General features: G+C 45.7%; 1 protein-coding gene across 4 annotated transcripts; it reads right to left on the minus strand.

Annotated features, from left to right (window-relative positions):
* Nucleotides 1–300: 300 nt before the first annotated feature.
* Nucleotides 301–21572, minus strand: IMMT (inner membrane mitochondrial protein). 4 transcript variants are annotated; one of them, XM_068188989.1, is made up of 15 exons: nucleotides 21411–21572; nucleotides 16490–16566; nucleotides 15884–16073; nucleotides 14409–14529; nucleotides 12161–12241; nucleotides 10987–11088; nucleotides 10298–10434; nucleotides 9179–9282; nucleotides 7128–7263; nucleotides 5981–6110; nucleotides 4203–4217; nucleotides 3025–3248; nucleotides 2070–2201; nucleotides 1555–1684; nucleotides 301–1248 (listed from the first exon to the last, which is right to left on the minus strand). In XM_068188989.1, exons 1-15 carry the CDS (start codon nucleotides 21453–21455, stop codon nucleotides 641–643), a joined length of 2232 nt encoding a protein of 743 aa, XP_068045090.1. In that variant the 5' UTR covers nucleotides 21456–21572; the 3' UTR covers nucleotides 301–640. The 4 variants fall into 4 exon arrangements, with proteins under 4 accessions (XP_068045090.1, XP_068045092.1, XP_068045091.1 ...); XM_068188991.1 differs by lacking the exon at nucleotides 12161–12241; XM_068188990.1 differs by lacking the exon at nucleotides 4203–4217.
* Nucleotides 21573–21643: the final 71 nt, after the last annotated feature.

The raw sequence follows: 21643 nt of genomic DNA on the forward strand, positions 1-21643 counted from the left end.
GAAATACCTGGTGTTCTAGAACTACAGCAGAGCAGCTCTGACAAGAAACCTACCAGGGCAGAAATCCAGGACGGGAGGTGTTCTTACACCAGTTTTGTACATATCCTGTACTCAAAGACAGGTTCATTTCTTTTTTAATGCTGTACAAATTAATAAATCACATCAGTGAATTCTTGCTTCCTTGCTCCTTGGAAGAAGTAAACTAAAGTTTTAACTCTTCAGGTCATGGAGAAAAACTGAGCTTTATACTGCCCAGCTGTAGTTGACGTTTAAACAGGAGACTTAAACAGCAGGAGCAAGTGGTTGAAGTCTTGTTTTATTCAGCTGACAAAGTGGCAAATTATTAATGGCAGGTTACAAACATTATTTTGGTTCCATCACAAGCCCATTTGTAAGATGGGGAAACATTAATTTTTACACAAATTGTACGGATGCTTCCTGAAGTTGGTTGTCATGACAACTCAAAACCAACAAAAATACAACAGATGGTGAAATTAAATACAGTGCAAGGAAACAAGACGGTACCCGTGCTTTGATTTACTGTTTCCAGACCCTGCCAACAGCTCTGAACCCTCAGGAGATCATGGGATTTCTCTCTGGCACAGAACAGCTGAACTGCCTCCAAAGCTCCAATCCTAGCTCACTGCACTTGAGTTGTTCCCAACCCCACAGCACTGGCATATGCTGTCAAGATATCCACAATCTGTCTGGTTTCTAGGGTCATCCGCGCTTCCGTGAGCCAGTCGTGTGCCACCCTCCTCGACTCTCCTCGTAACTGGTTGACAAATTTGGCCGCCAGCTCCAGATCTCCGTGTTCGATGCAGTAGGAAGCGTAAGACAGTAACTTAAACGTGTCGAGGTCGTCGGGGCTGAGCTCAGCCGGTGGCTTCAGCTGCTGGGGGTGGAACAGCAGCAGCGACTGCAGGTAGGACAGGAAGTATTGGTACAGGCTGTTCCTCGTCTCGTCGATCATGGCCACTCGTTTTGCCAGTTTTTGGACTGTGTAGAACCGTGCTCTGAGGGCCTCCTCGCTGTACACGCCCCGCGTCAGGGACTCCTGCGGGAGAGCTGCTGTTAAGGCTTCCGTGAAGGCGTTGTCGGCGCAGCTGGCTTTGATGGCCTTCACCGCGCTCCCCAGGGGCTCCGTGGGGCTGTCCCCTGTGCCTGATCTCATGCAGAATTTGAGCGCTTCCACGGAAAGCCACAGCTGATGGGCCTTCCTGGCCTCCTCTTCTGCTACTGCGTGACCTGCAAGGGAAGCCAAGAAGGGGCTCTCAGTTGGGCACACGTGGCTTTGAGAACAAGCAGCAACAGCCATCCCTCTCTACCCTCTGCTTTCCAAAGCAGCCACCCCATCAGCACGTGCTCTAAAGCAAATCTGTCCCACAGTTTAGAGCCAGAACAAGACAACCTTTGAAAGAACCACCTCAGACTTGCTCATCTGTGCTCAGCAGTGTGAGCTACGGGCCTAAGCCTCAGTTTAGACACCCAAGTTTGGGCAAGGGGCCTTTGGGGAACACAGTTTTAGTCCTTAAAGAGGAATTCAGTGCTCACTCTCGACTGCTTGCTCAATTCCCTTCAGCCTGGCATAGGCAGTGTTTATATCCAAAGTGAAGTTGTCAAGCTGTTCCTGAGTAAGGCGTCTGAACTGCATCTCCTGTTCACTGAGCTTCTCCGATAGGTTCTGAAACAGTGCAATACAAGTAACAGAAACAGCTGGTTAATAATATTTACCTTATTTTTAAGATACATTTCTCTAAATCTGTTGTCCTGTTAGGGCCAATGCATACAGTAAATACAATATACCAATCAGAAACCTTATTGGGGTGAATTTAACAGTTACTGCACTTGTGTCAAAAATTTGTTACCTATAGCAAAAGCTTTTCAGAGCAGTCTGAATAAAATCTACACGTTGAGGCACTCTGTATCACCTCAAGGTAAGCCTGCTTCCCTCTCCAGCCCCCATTTCAATCCCCTGGAACATGGCTCAGGACACTTGTCATATGCAACCTGTACTTTGCAAGGGTTTGAATATCCCGATAATTCCCCTGGGGACTCCTCTCCCTTACCTGCTCAAATTCCACCTTTAGATCCTGCTCCTGGATCTTCAGGACGTCTCTGAGGTGGTCGGTGTGGGCAGCAGCCTGGCGCCGGAGCTGGGTCCGCATTTCACTCTCCATCACCTCCCGCACCTCTTCCACCTGCACACACAGGAGGGGTGTAATGCACCACCACTGCTCGGCTGCTTGTCACACACTGTCACAGGATCACATCGGTGATTACTGAGGCTACATGTCAGAGCAGTGGCACTGACAGAGCCTGTATTTCATCTTAAAGACCTGCTGAGGTCCAGTTTTACAGCTGAGCCTTTTCCTAGAGATGTTAAGGACTAGATTTGTGGCTCACCCTGTGAGTAACTGCTGGTTACTCAGTAGGCACTTAGTGCAGCTACCAAAGTAGTATATAAAAAAAATACAGCAACATGTCAAATCAAACACTCAAAACACTTTTGGAAGCTGGTTTATAAACGAGCTTTCAAATCCAAGAGACTTTACCTTTTCCCAATGTAGCTCTATAATGGCCACACAAGGTCAGATCAAACACTGAAATTCTCAGTGAGGGCAGTGAGGCACTGGCACAGACTGCCCAGAGAAGCTGTGGCTGCCCCCAACCCTTTCCAAGATTACGTTGGCTTGGAGCAACCTGGTCTAGTGGAAGCCGTCCCTGCCCATGGCAGGACGCTGGAACAAGGTGATCTTGAAGAGCCCTTCTAACCCAAATCATTCTAGGATTTATTTTGACCCAGTAATCCTATCTCCAAGAGAAGCCAAGTAACTTCACAAAGTCATTCCCTGAAAGATTTTACAATTCTAACTTTGCAGTAGTTTCCTTGCTCAACATCTCCTTTTCATGCTGAGCCTGGGGGTCACCCGTGTGAAGTCTCCCACTACATCTGGCCTTTTCCATTAACTTCTGCCTTCCTTTTGAGCCAAAGATTTAACCAGGTGCTTTAGGCCACTTTACCTTCCTCTCCTGTTCTAATTCAATCTCATTTTTGTGACGCTCCAGCGCTTTGGCCACAGCTGCCTCAAATGCTTTTTTATCTTCAAGTTTCTGCTTCTCCAAGGCGGACTCGATGTGCTGCTGCTCCCGGACGCGCTGCTCCGCCAGCTCCCGGTTCAGCTGGTCGATGCGCCGGTGGGCGTGCGCGATCAGGGAGTTCAGGTCATCTGTGGACAACTGCCCAGCTAAAGGGAACACAGGGCATGAGGGAGGGGATGGAAACCCCAGGGAGACGGCTGCAGTGCTCCCCCACCTCCCACTCAAGCGCTCTGGGGCTCCAAGGGGTTCTTGACCAGAGAGCTTGTTCTAGGGAAGGTCTCCGAGCACTTCAAGCCCTTGACTTGTGCTAATGCCCACCTGAGACCACTTTCTGAACCGTATTTCATTCCAGCTGCAATTTACACTTCAATATCCATGTCGCACTCAGAGACTGTCAACAGCTCTGTCATTTCTTGGTTTTTACACCACCACATATTTTCCCCTCTGCCAGCACACAGAGCAGCAGGGAATGTCACTGTGAGGGACACACAGAATTACATTTTCTCTTCAACGGCTCTCCAGATGTTCCTAATCAGATTCCTTACCCCAGATTGTACCTTCCAGGTTTGGCTACTCAGAGGGCAGCACAATTCACAACCACATTGTACCTGGGACAGGAGGACCCAAGCTAGCCCTGCAGCATTTGGTGACCTGAGAAGGGCTTTATAAAATGCTGCAGCTCATTTTGCACTGGCTGCCAGCTAAATCATCTGTATGGAAAGCTGGGACTACTTGGGAAAGCATTCCTGCAGGGTCTAAAGCAAGCAAGATTGCACAGTCCTTCAGTCACCTTGCTGTTGAGTGCTGGACAAAGGACTGGCACAGGAGGACTTGGAGCAGTGGTGCTCATTGTCCAGTGGGAAAGCTGAGCAGCAGCACCAAGCTCAGCTGTTGGATGTAACAGTGTTACAAAAAGATCGGTTTGTGGTTTAAGCCAGGTGTGCAACCCAAGGCATAGCTCAGCCTGAAATGTTCTAGGAATGCCACATTTCACCCTTTGTTAACTGCCTGTAACTTAAAGCCATGCCCCACACAAACATAAAAAAGGACAGAGAGAAGAGATAACTTTCAAGGGACAAGAACAAGTGACAGTAACTCACCTAAGTCAGTTATCTCTGCAACAGAAAGAAGTTGGGAAAGTTAATGCACATTCACTACAGCAAGGCAGTCATGCAAAAGTAAAATAGAAAACTAAGTTTAGCTACAGTGACTAAAACATGAGACCAAGTCCTTAGGAATCCAGGAAGAACAGTATGTGGAGTATAAAAGTCTCTGTAATACAGGCAAGATGTAGCCCAAGACACTCTAGCTACTAAAACCACCCTTGGAAACCCACAGATGGACACCTGAATTCAGCCAAAGCAAGGAACAGAAGTTTGAAGTAGGAAAATGCAACAGGACACTGGAAATTTTAGTCTGCCATTTCTAGGGTCTTACAAACAAAAGCAGTTGGTCAAGAAACAAAATCCCCAGTGGCAGTGAGAGTCAGGGACCCCCTCAAGTCTGTCCCATTCAACAAGCCACACCAAATGGGGTGAAATGGAAGCACATGGGAGAAGAAATGGGGCACATGGAAGCTACCAGGAGCTTCCCTTTCCTCCCACAGAAGGGCAGTGATCACAAAACCCAAGATTTTGTCCTGTGCAAGGAAAGGCAGCTCCATCCCCAGGGAGCCTAAATAAGTTTGTTTTTTTTTTTTTCCTTCGGAACTAAATAACACCCCAAAAGCAAACTCCACAAACAATTTGTTAATTTCAAATATTTTCCCCACATATACTGGGTGTAGGGTTGGCTGTTTTTTAAATGAAAACTGACCATTCCAAAAGTCTGGTGTATTCATTTAGCCAGGAAAATTATTTTGTGGACTATGGTCCACATTCCTAAAGCATAAAGTAGCATTAAGAAAATCTGTTGTCATTCTGCATTGTATACTTCAAGAAAAATATTAAGACAATACTGAACCAATCTTTTTCAAATGATAGTTATTGCTTCTATAAAATAATCTGTAACTTGAAAATAAAGCCTTAACAGCTGCCTCTGAACACATCATCATCAAGAAAAGTCTGAGATCACATAGTACATTTATATTAAACCCTGAGTGAAAATATCTGGAAATCTGGGGTTTTTAGGGAATTCATTTTTTTGAACTACCACAGACAGTAATTGTTCCATGGACATACCACACGTGGGTTCTTGCAGGAGCTCATCCACAGTAATGGTGAACACACAATCCACCTCCTGCAACTCTGCTTGTCTTTAAAATGAAAGCAGCAAAGGTGAGCAAGGGCACCTGTGGCAAGGAGTGTGCAGGGAGCATTACTGGGGCTGGGCTGACTGTTCACTGCTTTTGTGCAGCACTGGCTGTTGCCACAGGTGTGTTACTGTGTCAGCTCAGTTCAGAAATAAAATGTACTGGGGCCAGCAGGGTATAAACAACGAAACTTCTCCATTTCAGTGATGATGTAGAAAAATTCAGGAAGTTTTCTATCACCCTGTAACAACGGTGCTTTATAATACCTCTAATCACAGAGTCAACCAACTATTTGATTACTGATTAACATCAGATTTGATTGAAATCTGGAATGACCTGGCTCCCTTCCTGCAATACCAGCGAGGGGAGAGATGTTCATACAACCAATATGATATTTATCACACAAGAGCTATGTTTTGTGATACTTCCCATACAGCACAGACAGAACTAATTCTCCTCATAACACCTGCTTTAGATTATTTAATTTAGTTGTGAAATCATTTTCACTTCAGACCAACCAAATACTGTGTAAACTTGAAAACTGGGATGGTGGACATGGGAGTGGCCAAGCACTACAAACCACAGTGCAACAAGCACGAGGTAACCCCTCTCCAAAGGGAGACTTACTCATCCCCTTCCAGCCAGGCTTCACGTCGGGGGTGATGCTGTCGAGCTCCTTCTGGAACTCCTCTCTGGCTTTGGCCACCAGCTCATGGTACTGAGCCACGATCTTGGCCTCAGACTGCGCTGCCTGAACCTGAACAAACAAGGGTGAGATCAATTTGTTTTTCAAGGCAAGGACTGAAATTGAAGGCACATAAAATTTAAAACCAAGCCCTGGGATATTGGCACGTATCAATGCCCAGCCCAAACAAGGCAAACTCACTTGGGAGAGCACAAAAACCCACCCTGTGATATTAAAACTCTCTTACGCAATAATTATTTGCTGGAACTACAACTAATCCATTTTGCCTCACATGCCCACTGTAACTACACAGCCAGTCTTTAGCCTGGACAGGACCAAGAGTACCTTGAATTCAGTTTATATCTTACACATCTCCAGTTCCTTTTCTCTGCTCACAGCCATCATACAGGCCTAGTAACTGATGCCTGTGATTGCTGCCATCCTCAGTGAGTTCTGATGTTCCCACTATCAGGCTATATGAATCCAAACACACCTGATGAATTACCAGCTGTCCTGCAAAGGGAGATAAACTTCACCTTTACATTTCTTTCCCAGTCTTCTGAACTGCAAAGTGATTTACCACCAAGCCATTAGCACACGTTGAACTCCTACCTAACCTTGTGGTAAATTACTTTGGAATCAAATGGGAAGAATTGTAAGTTGCCAACATAAAGGACTGGCACCATGAAGCCACTGGAGACTCTTTCAAGACAGAGTTCAAGTTCTCATGAAGATCCTGCCATGTCTGATTACTGACAGTATAACCAGCTCAAAGCCTGAGTACAGCTACAAGAGGATGGATTAACAATTCACAATGCACTGGAAGTGGTCACAGCACTGAGCCTGTCTGAGCTCAAGAACTGCTTGAACAACACACAGGCACAGGGTGGGACACACATCTTGGGGTGTCCTGTGCAGGACCGGGAGATGGACTCAATGATCATGATGTGTCCCTTCCAACTGAGCATATTCTGTGATTCTGTGAAATATCTCACTCCCTGCAGAGGATTTGGGAATGGGTGGTCTGCACGAGCTGCCAAGGAGTCCCTACTCTAGAGGCAATTTATAAACAGTCTGAGGAAGCTTTACCTTTTTCACCACATTGTCCAAGTCCACAATCATATGATGGAGATTTTCTTCTGCAGCAACAATGTGAGGTTTGGCTCCTGCCAGCTGAGACTTCTTGGCCCTCTCGATGACACCCTTCATCTTCTCTAACTCCTCTCTGAAAAGAGAAGCAGCTGCTAAATGTCACACAAACAGAGCTTATCACTCCAGAGAAAATTGACTTTATCTTGTTGGTATTCACAGGAACAACTACTAGGTTACTGTAGTGGTGCTTCCTATCTACCAACTCTAAGATGTTTTGACTAAGGATTACTTTTTTCCCACAGCCTGAAACCTAAAGATGTCAGTGTGGCTATTCCATGTAAAATGAGAATTATTTATACTGCAATTAGTATTCAGGATTTAGCTGGAGGGAAGATGGAAGTTCACTGAAAGGAGCTAGTATTAGTAAAACTAGAATTAGAGATTAAAATTAGGTTAGAATTATACAGCAGACATTTCCAGCACATAACAGCAGCAAGGAAACATTTTTAATATAGATGGCTTACGCTTGCAGAAGTGTTTTGGACATGGTGACTGGTGGAGATTAATGAGGATGGGAGAGAATTTATAGGGCTCTGTAAAGATAGATTATGGTTTTTTGTAATTAGCAAAGAAATGCTTTCCTCTAGCACAATTGGAAATCAAGGAAAAAGTGAAAAAATGTTCCTTTTCCAAATCCATTCAAACCAATGGAGGTTTCCAATGACCTCATTAGAATAAGGAACAAGCTTTAAAATAAGTAAATTAAGAAAATAAATAAAAGCAAAGATATCCAGTAGAGCAATAGAGAATGAAAGCTGCTGCATGTGGGCTTTGCATTAGCTTTGTTTTTACAATGTAACCTAAATTACACCTTCCACTAATTTTAGTCAGGCCAGCAACATCAAAGATAAGGGAAGTTTATAAAGTGATAGCAACCATGCAGCTTCAAGGATGATGTTGCCCTCCCAGCCTTAGAAGCATCAGAGGGTTTCCAAATTTATTTCTAACCTCACTACAAGGGCATCTTGGAGATACTGTTTGTCATTTTGTTTCTGCTCCTTCAGTGCCCACAGACCACACTCAGGGCACATCAACCCAGGTCATACAGAGCCCAGGGTATGAGCAGTGCTGCCATTCAGAATTCAAATTTTTCTTAGGCATGTGCTCAGTAAAAACCAAATTGCTTAAAAGCATTTCTGTGGACACAGGGAACTGCCAAAGGATGCTAAGGTTTCATTTTTTCATTACGACTAAAAGAAGCTGGTGATGTTGCTGACTCGATACACAGAGTGCAGTCATGGAGTCATCCTCAAACAGTTTGGGTTGGAGGGGACTTTAGAGATCATCTCATTCCAGCCCCTGCCATGGACAGGGACACCTTCCACTGGAACACGTCACTCAGACCACTCAAACAGGTCACTCCATCCAACCTGGCCTGGAATACTTCCAGGGATGGGGCAGCCACAGCTTCTTTGAGCAAACTGTGGCAGGGCCTCACCACCCTCACAGGGAAGAATTTCTTCCTAATAGCCAATCTCAATCTGCCCTCTGTCAGTTGAAGCCATTCCCCCTTGTTCTGCCTTTGTAAAAAGTTTCTCCCCAGCTCTCTTGTATCCCCTTTAAGTGCTGGGGTGCTTGAAGGTCTCCCCAGAGCCTTCTCTTCTCCAGGCTGAAGTCCTTACAATAGGTTTATTATTAACAAAATTACTCAACAATAATACTGAAAGGACTGTGGATTTTTTTTTCATGTTACTTGAACTTACCAGCACTCTATGGTAGTACTAAGGAGATAAGTTCTTAAAAAGAACAGGACTGTTTGAGGCTCTCTGGTACAGGGAGGACTTTGTGCACAGGCACCCAAGGTTTGCACATGCCAAATTAAAATGCTCATGCTAATGAGTACTAAACCATCTTTTGATTTGGCACAAACTGATCGTTCAATACGAACACAGGCAACTCCATACTTTCTAGAAACTCATGTGGTGTTTGCCAGCCCTCACATGAGCAATGTAACTTATTAACTCCAAGACTTAAATCAAGCAACTCACTTGGCTTTCAGAAGGGCATCAGCAGCTTCATCCACAGCTCTCCTCCGGTCCTTCAGCGCCTCCTCCAGCGTGCGCCACTGGGAGGATTTCTTCCCCCCAGCATCCTGGGAAGCACACACTCCTCATTAGGGTCATTACAATCACTGAACAAGTTACCACAGAGTGGAAGCCTGCAGAGATTCACATGTTGCTGAACACTTTCCTCAAACTGAGCACCATTCTTGTGTTTTTCAACAGCACAGCTGGAAGTTTTACAAGTGATGTTTATCTTCCAACATTTTTGTTTTGGTTTTGTTTGATTCTTAATGGTTTTTTTTTTTTCCTGAGCCACAGACCTTTATTCAGAAGAGCTTACATGAGAATCACTGTATGGTGCACAACCTATACTGGAGAAATCTCCACCTGTACCACAGTACTTTAATACTTTAAAATTGCTTTTAAGTTTAATACTTAAAGAACCATAATACTTTGAAGTTGGTTGATTTTAAATTAAGCTTAGTAATTAAGCTTAAAAGCAATCTCTTAAGGCAGTTATTTTACTAACTACTAGGTTAAGTCTTGAGTGCTTGGTTGGTTGCCCATGTCCCTGCTAATTGATTAACAACTGAATTTTATCTCTGCTCCAGAACTGAATGGGCAGTGGCAGACACACGCAAACCCTGGCATGAGCACACCACCAATGTTATCGTTTGTACATCCCCTCATCCCCTTCCTATTTCCTGACAAGAAACAAACAATCCAGCAAGAGGATCTTGGCAAAGGGGAAAAATTCAATGGAATTATTGGCGTGGACAGCATGATCTTAACTAGGTAAAAAAAGTCTTAGGAATTAAAATAAAATTAATTAAAATACAGTGTGAAAACTATTCATGTCTTAACTTGAATTTTCTTCTTCCAAAAAATAAAAAAATAAGAGGAGCTGGGAAAAAACCCCAAACAACACAATTCAAAATCAAAACCACTGTATTATTTGACTATACCACATTTTGTAAGTGGAAAGGTAAGTTAAAACTCTGTAAATGTAAAAGCATTGCAAGAAAAGATTCCAAGTTTATTTTTAATTCAGACTGAAGTTGTGCTGAACACAAAGAAAAAGAACACAGCACTTGTCCAATTTACCTCAGAATCATCCATGGCATCCTTCAGTATTTGGGAATGGGCATTCACTGCTTGCACAGCTGACTCCTGAGCAGTGATAGCCTGAAGGGTTACACGAGCAGTTGTGTTTAGGGCTCCCTCTAGAGTTGCTGCAAGGGCTGGAAAAAAGAGTTAAGTCAATTAAACAATAAAGAGAAGAACTTTCTAATTAGTAAAATAACATGTTACAGCCTCTACATCTCATATTATTTTCTATGATCTAAAAGTCAGTTTGGGAATTTTAAAGTTTTAAACAGCAACCTACAGAAGAAGATCACCAAAATGCTTTCCTCATTTAGAGAAGGGGTATTAAGGTGTAACTCTGCACCTACACAAAACACCACCCAGTGGAAGACCTCTCCCATGGGACTGCAGGGGGAGGCAGGCATATCCCACGTTCACTTGTTCTAATGGTTCTGGAAACAAATGTTCCTATCTTCCTTGAACCTTGAAGTCTATTCCAACCTCAATTTTTCCATAATTCTTCAATTCTCAGTTATTTATGAGCGGGTGGAAGAAGCTTCACCACCACTCCCGCTTGCCAACTCCACTGCTTCACCATCACTCCCACATGCAAGAGGTGTGTAAGGAGCTTAGGACTATAAAGCCAGTGCAATTCCAGAGTTCTGCCCCATGCAACACACACAGGAACAGTGCCAGTGTGGACTCACCTGATACCTTCTCTTGCTCCTCTTTGTCTTGCTGGGCAAGCCGGGCTGCAACTTCTTCTGGTGGCCGTTCTTTTACAGCATGGGAACCTTCATGTTGTTTACCTATTCAGAAGCAAAAACAGTGTCAAACTGCCTAAGTGGAGACTCCAAATTAGTGTACAGAGGTTACTTGTAGGGAAGTAACTTGACCAAAACTGATTTTTGTAGTTGGTATAACTTTGTAGATCTGACTTCTGCTCAAAGCTATGCTGGAACTACCTGAAGAATCTTTATATCCATAACTAAAAAGGCCAGTCTCACAACTTAAAGACAAGAGTGTGGACACCTCACATGCACTGGGAGATTTTCCATTGTCTAGTTACAAAATTACACAAGACTCAGAAGTCAAAGACAAAGCAAGAAGTGAGAAACACCTATGGAGCCAAGGTTAAATTTCAAGTGAATCTCTGCCCTTGCTTTTTCTCACTTCTCCTCTGGCATGCTTACAGAGCCCAAACTAAACAACGAAGGATGAGTGAGAAGGCTACAGTGGGTCACAATTATATTTAATTCCCTTGCCTACAGCCACTTAAAATGTCTTTAAAAGTGAGAATTAACCTAACTAACACTCTTCAGATGCAAGATGCATCTGAACTGAGGAGACAGCCCAGAGCTCTTGGCCTCAAGCTGCAACAAAACCTATCGGGTCACCTCTGAATAATGCCGATGTTACTCTGCAGCATGTACTTAACCCTGGCATGCTTTCTATGAAATGTGTTCATAACTAGAATGAATGTAGTCTAATCTCATCTGGACGAGACCATCACCTCAAGGCTGGTGTCGCTTGTTGAGTTTAACAATAAACACAGTTTCTTCACTTCTTCAATGTTCCTGGGCAGAGATGCTCTACTGAACAGCAATCACAAAGCCACCACGAGCAGAGGCAAACCGAAATGTGCAAGTTCAGTTCAGCACAAAGGCAGGCTTTGCTCTTGTGCTCACACCTATACCTGTCCCAGGCATCTGCAGCTCTCACTGTGTCCAAAATCTATTAACAGATGATGGAAGTTTTCTGCACAAGGCACACAGACTCACACCTTCCAACACTGACAAATACCAACACAGAAGCAAGAATGCATGCACGTGAAGCTAAAGGATTTGGGTTTTCTTCATTGTGTTCACGTGAATTTTTCACCTTCTTCAGTCTGTATCCCCGGAGCTGGCACCGACACAGCTACGCCTGTTGCAGAGATGATCTGTGCTGCAGCCTTGCCTGCTGTTAAACACAGTTGCAGAACACACCTGTTAGTACAGCTGGGGAGATGGGCTCCATCTGCCAGAGAAGGATGGGCCAGAGCATCTTCGGCCAGGGGCCTGCTGAGCTGGTGAGGAGGGGCTTAAACCAAAGCTGCTGGGAGAGGAGGCCCAGGAAAAGGGAACCTCACTTCATGGAGACATGGTGGGATGGCAATTGTGACTGGAGTGTTGGAATGGAAGGATGAAGGCTCTTTAGAAAGGCCTGGCAGGAGAGACAAGGAGTGCAACCACCCTCTTTGTCAATGACCAACTGGAGGGCATGGAGCTCTGCCTGGGAGTGGATGAGGATCCAACCAAGAGTTTTTGGGTCAGGATTAAAGGGAGGGCAGGGATAGGTGACATTACATTGGATGTCTGCTACAGGCTGCCTGAGCAGGATGACAGAGTAGATAAGGCCCTCCAGTGAGGGAGCAGCATTGCTGAATAAGGGAAGAGCAAGTGACATCTCCCTGGATTTAAGAAAGCATTTGCCACTGTCTTGCATGACATCCTTATCTCTAAATTGGAGAGACATGGATCTGATGGATGAACCACGCTGTAGGTAAAGCACTGGCTGGATGGTTGTACTCAAAGAGTTGTGGTCAATGGCTCAATGTCCAATGGACACCAGTGATAAGTGTGTTCCTCAAGGTCACTGCTGGGACCAGGACTGTTTAACATCTTTGTTAGTGACCTGGGCAGCGGGACTGATGCACCCTCAACAGGTTTGCTGATGACATCCAGCTGAGCTGTGCAGTCACACGAAGGAGGGAAGGGATGTTCATCCACAGGGATCTGGAGAGCCTCAAGAGGTGGGAGTGTGTGAGCCTCATCAAGTTCAACAAGACCAAGTGCAACATCCTGCACTTGGGTCGGGGCATGTCCAAGCAAAAACACAGGCTGGGGGGAGAATGGATCAAGAACAGCCCCAGGAGAAGGACTTTGGGATGCTGGTGGATGAGAGGCTCAACATGACCTTGTCATGTGCACAGGCAGTCCAGAAACCACCTGTGTCCTGGCTGGATCCCCAGCAGTGCGGGCAGCAGGTCAAGGGAGGTGATTCTGCCCCTCTACTCTGCTCTGGTGAGGCCCCACCTGCAGTGCGGCATCCACCTCTGGGCCCCCCACACACGGAGGACATGGATCTGTTGGAACAAGTCCAGAGGAGGCCACGAAGGGCTGGAGTCCCTCTGCTATGGAGACAGGCTAGGAGAGCTGGGGCTGTTCAGCATGGAGAAGAGAAGGCTCCAGGGACACCTTCAATTATCATCCAGTACCTACAAGGGGCTACGTGAGAGCTGGAGATGGTCTTCTACATGGGCATGGAGTGACAGGACAAGGGGAAAGGGTTTCACACTGACAGAGGGCAGGGTTAGATTAGATATTAGGAAGAAATTCTTTATTGTGAGGGTGGTGATGCACTGGACCAGGTTGTCCAGAGAAGTTGTGGCTGCCCCATCCCTGGAAGTGCTCAAGGCCAGGTTGGATGGGCCTTTTGGGTCTAGTGGAAGGTGTCCTTGCCCTTGGCAGGGGGTTGAAATTACATGATTTTTAAGTTCTCTTCCAAACCAGTCCATGCTAAGTGCTATAATATAATAACAGGGCTATAAGACTTAATTTTTTCCTCTGTAGAAAAATATTAATTGAATATAGATGTTATTATTTCCAGAAGAAGATGATTTCCTGGATAAAGAGCAACAAGATATTAGTTACACATACACAGAGCCATTAGAGATAAACGTAAAAAGACATCACAAGTGCTCCTCTCTAAACGAGTTCCATTTGATCTGGCTTTACAATACCCAGTAATTATCCAAAATTAAGGATCTTGTGCTTACAAGAGCCTCAGAGTCCAGCACCTGAAGTTCTCTTCCTGCTGAGTCTCACATCTAAACTATGCAGGTTAGTAATTATTTATCTCAGATTCCAAATATCCTCTAAATTAAATATATTTCCTTAAAAAATAGGGAAAAAAAAAAGCTAAAGCCACTTCATGCAAATGTTATGACTTGGAAAGAAAAAATTCTAAGAAATTACAACATTTACCTTCAACCATTCAAAGGACAATTTTCATCTACTCTAATATATATGACACAGGAGATCATTAGGTCATTTGCTTCTTTGTACATGACACTCTATAAATTTACCTCCTTTTTCCTCTGTAGGAGCAGCACCTTCTGGTTTGCCTATCTGGGATTTGGGAGCAGGCTGTTTAGACTCTTTCATTACTTCTGCTACAGATGAGATCTTCAGTGGACCTTGATGTATCTTGAAAAGTCAGAAATAAGAAATATCATCAGTTTTTCAAACAGCTTGGATTTCACCGATTTCAGTATAATAGAAAAGAACTTTCCCATATCCAGGTGTCTGTACCACAAATCTGAGCTTCAAAGTGCAAATTAAAACAGCCACCTAATGCCTTGACTTGATTTTTAATTCAGAAGGAATTTTTACAATTTTCTCCTCTCCAAAAACGCAGGTAAAATTGTGGCAGTTTTCACTATAAACAAATATTTATTAAATTATGCATAAAAAACAAATAGTTTTATGCCCCAAATATTCCAAGCACTTCTGAGTGTGTTGAATGCAGAAACCCTAAGTTTGGCTCCACTGATTTCCTTCTGAAAGGCTTCAGATGCTGGTGGTTGGGGCACATACACACTCAAACACAGAGTATTGTGACATTTTATGATATTAATCCCTTAATATCCATTGTGGAAAACCACAAGGTAAAAATAAAACCATCTGACTTAGAGCCATGACTGGGGAGTTGATAACTCTGCTGATCAACCTGGTTTGCAAAATTCCCTAGTGCCTGGGAGGCACCAAGAGCTTGGATGATCACACAAAGTGTAGCTAAAACAAGAAGAGAGAAAATTGTGTTCACCGATATTCCCCCACTCATTAAGAACAGCTTTCTTAAAATTCAATTTAAAATATTTTAAGTTTCCTGAACGCCAATTGGCTTCTGAAAGCTCAAAAAAAAAAAAAAATAACATGGCCAGAGCAGATTTTTAGTATTCTTCATTACTGGGAAGTGCTTCCTTTCACATGGAGGAGCAAAGAAACTTCCAGGTTTCAATTTCCAGAGTTGTGCCAAAGGCAGTATCAGATTTTCCTTTCTCCGGAGTAGTGCCACTAAGATGTCAAAGTATGATGCTTATGCCTGGCTCTGTACCATTCAAATCTTTACTTATTCAAGAATGTTCTCAGTCTTCTTTAAAATAAGTTCATTTAGAATAAGTTTTGTAATTCTGTACACCACTAACTACATTAAGCCTCTAGTAAAGCAGTTAAATTCCAGCCTGTCACCTGCCTCTCTCTCCCCCCATTTTATTTCTGAGCATAAAGAGAGCAGCTATTCAGTTGGGATTCTATTAGATTATTTTAGTGTAAATAAAAACAAGTTTTACAACCCACACACCACAATCATGAGATGGTAATGGGAAACGTACAGGCATCACTTTTGCAGCACCAAGTAGGAACTGAGTTCCAAATTCTTAAACCTTAATTAAAGAAATTCTTAGCACAAAGCTAAATCAATCAGAATTTGAAACCTAAGTGCAGATATTCTTTAAAGAACACAGAAGTGGATGTGTGGGGGTGGATGGGCAACACTTACTGGTTTCTTTGACACTGGTGTGCTGGAAGGTGCAGGGCCAAGTGCCATCTCGAAGAGTTTGTCAGAGTAGGGAATGGCCTTCTCCACGCTCTCCCGGAACTGTCTGTCATAGCTGGCGTACAGGACGGTTCCACCTACCCCTCCACCCACGAACAGCAGACCCGCACCAATGATTTTGCCCACGGAAACGCTGAGGAGGAAAGAAGAGTGAAAGGGGTGTACATTATATAAATAAATAAATAAACAAATTACAAACATCAAACAGTTTGTGAGTCTTCAGCTTACAGCTGGGGACCACCACTCTGTTCCAGGACCTCAAACCCAGGAGCTGCTTTAAATCACCTCCAGTCTGCTACGACACTGGTTCGTAACTAACCCAAAGGTAAGATGCCAACCCACAACTTCCATGACAAATATGGATCATCTTCATTTTCTCCATCTAAATCTGACTGAACCAAACAAGGAACACACTCCGTGAGACGAGGATTTACTCCACACAGAAATCCCACTGCCAGGAGTCTGCTGCCATGTGAAACCAAGGAGCAGGCTCCCTGTTGGTCAATGCACCAGCAGAACCAGTTCCACCCCCCAGACCCCGCTACGTACCCGGACTCCCCGGAGTGGGTGGCATATCCGCGGTACAGGCGCGATGGACGGAGGGAGGCTCTCACACACCGACTGTTCTGTGGGGGAGGAGGCAGGGTCAGCAGGGAGCACAGCGAGGCATCTCCTTCCCAAGAGCAGGACTGGGCAGACTGGCTCCACTGCCACAGCCTCAGTGCGCCTGTAGGAAAGCTGTGAGCGGCGCTACAACAGCGACGCTGGACTCTTTTCTGTGAGCACGTGGAGAGCTTTCCCACGTGCAGCTTCCAGGTTCAGGGCTTTTTAAGAAGTCATTAAATTCTTTGAAAAATGAATTGAAAATTTGAGAAATGAGAAGGAACAAACCCCTACCCCAGCTTCTTTCTGCATTTATTTTGCTGATGTATGTGCTGGGCAGTACAACAGGGTTAGTTTCAGATGCATTTCAATCTTACACACTAGAATGGCTCAGTGTGAGCGGGGCAGAACACAACAACAGCTGTTTAAATGCTTAAAACTACTTTTAATTCTTAAGATATACAAGCAATTCTCCCTAAGCTTCCAAATCAAGACTACTGTAAAAGAATTAATAACACGTACACTTTCCAGATAGACATCAGATTATAATATAAATTAAATTAGTATATGAAGAGTGATATTTTATTATATTGTACTTAACAAAATCTACATTACCAAGATTTTTATCTTCTCTGAAGGACTGGTTAAGCTACTCTAAGCTTACAGAAGAAAACACACTGTTGGCCTCAGAGGTTTTTTCCCCACATGGGAATTACTAACAGAGATGTACAGAACTCATGAGAAATCCAAGTACAAGGCACAAAAAGAACTTTTCCCACAGCTGAGGTATTTTGCCCAACAGGGAATCTCTTCTTTAAAAAAGAAAAAAACCTGGGAGATGCTTCACTACAACATAATCCCAAAAGACAAGCTTCTCTATTTCCTTTTGCACATGGCAATAACATGCACAACTCTTGTGGTTTAGGTTTTATCCCTGTCCAACAGCACAGACAGGAAAAGGCAGGAACGCTGCATTCTTATTCTTTCCACAAAGGCAGCCAAAACATTTTTAATTAGCAGCAGGAGCACATGTACAGCAAAAGGAAACGTGCTCCTCTTGCCCCTGAGACCTCCAGGAGCCCCCACTGTGGATGGTTTTCTGGATTGTGATAGATAGAAAGGGCAACACAATAATAAATATATTTGTAATATTTTTGATTTTCTGACTTGACTGGCCCAGGAACATTTCTGAGGCTCCAATGGTCCTTTTAATTCAAGGAGAATTTCACTGACAAAAGCTTTGCAAATAATTTCGTTACCAATTTTTGAACGTAACAAAAATTGACTCTCAGTATGTCCCCATTACACCAATGAAGCACAGGAGGAGCAAATAATCCAGTATTATGCATACAGCTCAATCCAATAAAATGAGAAGGGAAAAACCCCTGATTTTCTATTCATGAATTCAGACTGAATTTCCAGTCCCTTCCAACACTTGGGGATTATGCTATTTTGCCTGGTGCTCCCCTGGAAATAAGCCATCACTTCTGAGGTCCTGGCCAGGCTTTCTGGAGGTGATCCCACCCTGCACCACTGTCACTCCCACATCCTTGCTCGGGCTGGACTTGCCCTCTGGGCCAGCTCAGCCCTGTCCCTGTTGGCTAAAACCCCTACTCACACCTGGTGATGGCAAACCACACTGGACCCGTTTGGCTCCACACCTTCAGCAAACACCAGTTCCTGCCCTCGGGATCAGGCTGTGCTCAGGGAGCCACCAAGGCAGAGGAGAACACCTGCTTCTCTTAGCTCAGCATTTATGTTTATACAACCAAGAGGGGTTTTTGGAGGGATTATTGATTTTAGTCCAGATGATCTTTTGAGATCTCCTCCAAGCTGGACTGATCTAGAATTAGCCAAATGCTCACTTCTATTTATTTTTCATCAAGATGAGAGGAACCAAAACACAGGCCCTCCATCTCTGGCACTGGGACTCTCACACATGTAGCAATGGGAGCAGTAATTAAACCCAAAACAAGCCCTCACCAACTCCATCTTTCAAGTCCCTGCAACAAATTTCCACAGTTGGCCAGTGGAGCAGCAAATGAAAATCTGTAGGTACCCATGTTTTATGAACAGAAGCCCAATTTTTCCTCCCTCACATCCAGATACACTAATACTGCTAAAAATCACTGATTTTTTAAAAAATCATTTTTAAAGAAGTAGTGCTCTCTTTTTGCCACCATAATAATATTGCTTGTATTTGCTGTACCACCACAATATGGAAATGAGCAGCTAGTTTCTAATCTCCCCTCTGCAAAATTTCCAGGACTTTGTAAATTTTCAGACCCTTGTGATTTATTTGCAATAATGCCTCAAAAAATATGGAGAAATTCATCACATGTGCTTTGCTGTGCCCTTCAAAAGGCAGAAACAAACCACTTTCTGTCCTGCAGAAGACAGCAAATTCTTTGGATGAGGCAGCATGGACACAGCAAGGATGCCCACAGCAAGGGCACTGTAGGGCAGCTGCTTCTATTTCTTCCTCCTCCTCCAGCAGTTCTAAATGATATCTGTTTCATTCAACTTCTTAAATACTTATTATTTTGCATTCATTACCTACTATTTAATCACCACAAGAATCACTCTGCAGGGCACGTCACACCTTCACTCTGGTTAATACTATGAGCCCCAGTGATTTAAGGACATTTAAGGATATCCATGTGAGCTCACTCTGGCACAGTGCTCAGGGCAAGAACAGCATGGCAGAACATCATTAAACAAATTAAATTTGCCTTGCAGGTTTATACTTTGTGTGTAACTTCAAATAACCATGGCCAGGACACATCATCCTCTGCTCATTCAGTTCCAGTTCAGCCTCTCTTAGGCACCAGGCTCGAGCATCCTGATCCAGAATTTCTGTAACGTGGGATTCGTGCACTTCAACAGAAAGAGAAAACCAGAAACATCAGAGAAGTTTTTCTTCATTAAGACAGAGATCAGGTACAACAAGGACATCTGACCACAGAACCCTGATTTCCCATCTTTCAAGACTTCTGCCAAATCTCACATACTTTTCTAAAAGTCCTGTTCATTTCACAGCAAACTTCAAAAATACTTCAAGAGAAAAATCTCTCTGCAGCACTGCACATGTAAGCAGAAAACATTTCTGAAAGTGATGAAGATCCCCTTCTCTCAAATCCACTTCAATTTACTTGTTACAAGTTTAGTGATGCTCCACGCATAGAGCTCACAGTAGGAAAGAACGAATAAAGAGCTCACAGAAAGAATGAAAGTAGGAAAAAATGAATAACAGGAAAGAGGGAAGGAAAGAATGAATAAAGTTTTCCCAGTCTCCAGCACGAGCTCTGTGGTACAGATAACAAACTTGAGAGAGTTTTGTGGCATGTCTGTGTTGGCACAGTTCTCAGGGATAAATTCTCCCCTGTGAGGGTGGTGTGGTGTTGCCCAGAGAAACTTTGGATGTCCTATCCCTGCAATGTCCACGTTCAGGCTGGACAGGGCTTGCAGTAAGCTGGGGTAGTGGAAGGTGTCCCTGCCCAAGGCAGGGGTTTGGAATGAGAAAGTCTTAAGGTCCTTTCCAATCCAAACCATTGTATGACTCTTCCACCAAATATTTATAGCCCGATGACCAACTTCCAGCTGCAAAGCACCACCCTGGCTGTTCTGGAGCTGTACAGTCATTGCAGTCACATTCTGCTAAAGGCCGAGCACATGCAAATAGCCTCGAGTGATAAAGATCTGCCAAAGCCTGGCTTCTGTCTTCTCAACTTCCAGATGAAACTTTCCACGGGCAGGCAAACCCAGAGTCTTTTTTCAGTGGGCATCAGGTGACCAAAGGACTCTCCAGGCCTGCAGAGCAGCAGAGGAAATGCAGCTGCTGCAGTGGGAAAGGCTGGAGCTTTAGAGGGAAGAACCTACAGCTTCTCCTTTGCTAAATCGTGTGAACAGAGGGTAATGAACACTGGGATGGAAAACAGGATATTAAAGCGATCTAATCAGGTTACTGTTTATCAGGCACCTGAAATACAATCTGGGGCCTTGGTAAAGGAGTCAGCCTCACCTATAAATCCCTGTGGCTTCCTAAAGTTGGCCTACTGTTTTAAAAAGGCTCCAGAGCACACCACCACCCTTATCTCTGCTGATAAGGAGAGGCAAAGGTCCAGGATACAAAGCACGAGTCGCACGGGCACTTCTGCCCTCGGCATCGCGTGTTGTGTCCCACCGTGCGGACAGAAGGATCCCCTCATAGACGAGCGCTGACACCCCTCGTGTCCCCACGCTGCACCCCGGGCGCGCCGGTCCCGGCCCTTCGGGCGGCCGGACGCAGCGGGCTCGGGAGGGGCGGCGCGGAGGCCGCGCCGGGGAAGGCAAGGTCACGTCCTTCCCGCCGGGGAGCGCGCCTGCCACCCACCCACTCGCCAGCCGCGCGGGGCCGCGGGCCGTGCGCGTCCCCACCGAGCCCCCGCCGGCCCCCGCGGCCCCCGGCGCTGTCCCGGGGTGTGGGCCGGGAGCAGCGGAGCGGAGCCCCGGGCCCGGCGCGGCCATGGCGGCCGAGACTACGGCCCCCAGCAGGCAACGCTGCTCCCCGCCATCCCGCTAAGGACTAGAAGTCCCGGCGTGCCTTGCGGCAGCGCCGCATTCCGTCCCGCGCCGTCCTGCCGCGGTGCACGCTGGGACTGGTAGTACACCCCACCGAGCAGCGCCCGCCCCCCGCCCCCGTTGGCGGTGGCGGCCGTCCGTCAAAGGCTGCGCAGCCAATCGCGGCCCGCGCGTGCGGAGTCATTCAGCGCGCGCCGAGCCCGGTCACAGGGACTCCCTCCTCTCCGCAGGCCTGGCCCGGCCGCACCGGTCGCAGGGCTGATCACAGAGGGAGTGGGGTCGCGGGGCTCCCCCGGGGAAAGCTCACCTGCTTGGCCGCGGCGAGCCCCGCTCGGCGGCACGCCCGCAGCATGGCTCGGAGCGGCGGCCGGCGCGGCCCGCGGGAAGGCGCCGTGCGCGGGTCCTGCCGGCGCCGCCTCCGTCCAGCCCCTGCAGCGGGCACTGCGCCTGCGCGGGCGCTCCCGCCCCGCCGGGGGGCGGCCGCGCGTGACGGGTCTGGCGCGGCCAATGGGAGGGCGGGCACGGGCCGCGCGACGCCGG

This window comes from Anomalospiza imberbis, chromosome 4 (assembly GCF_031753505.1).
Source record: "Anomalospiza imberbis isolate Cuckoo-Finch-1a 21T00152 chromosome 4, ASM3175350v1, whole genome shotgun sequence".
NCBI lineage: Eukaryota > Metazoa > Chordata > Aves > Passeriformes > Viduidae > Anomalospiza > Anomalospiza imberbis.

Coding starts and splice junctions, on each gene's coding strand:
- IMMT (XM_068188989.1), bottom strand. CDS start 21,455: ATGCTGCGGGCGTGCCGCCGAGCGGGGCTCGCCGCGGCCAAGCAG. Junction 16,567..21,410: donor GGCTCGCCGCGGCCAAGCAG/GTGAGCTTTCCC, acceptor CCTCCCCCACAG/AACAGTCGGTGTGTGAGAGC. Junction 1,249..1,554: donor AATTGAGCAAGCAGTCGAGA/GTGAGCACTGAA, acceptor CTTCCCTTGCAG/GTCACGCAGTAGCAGAAGAG.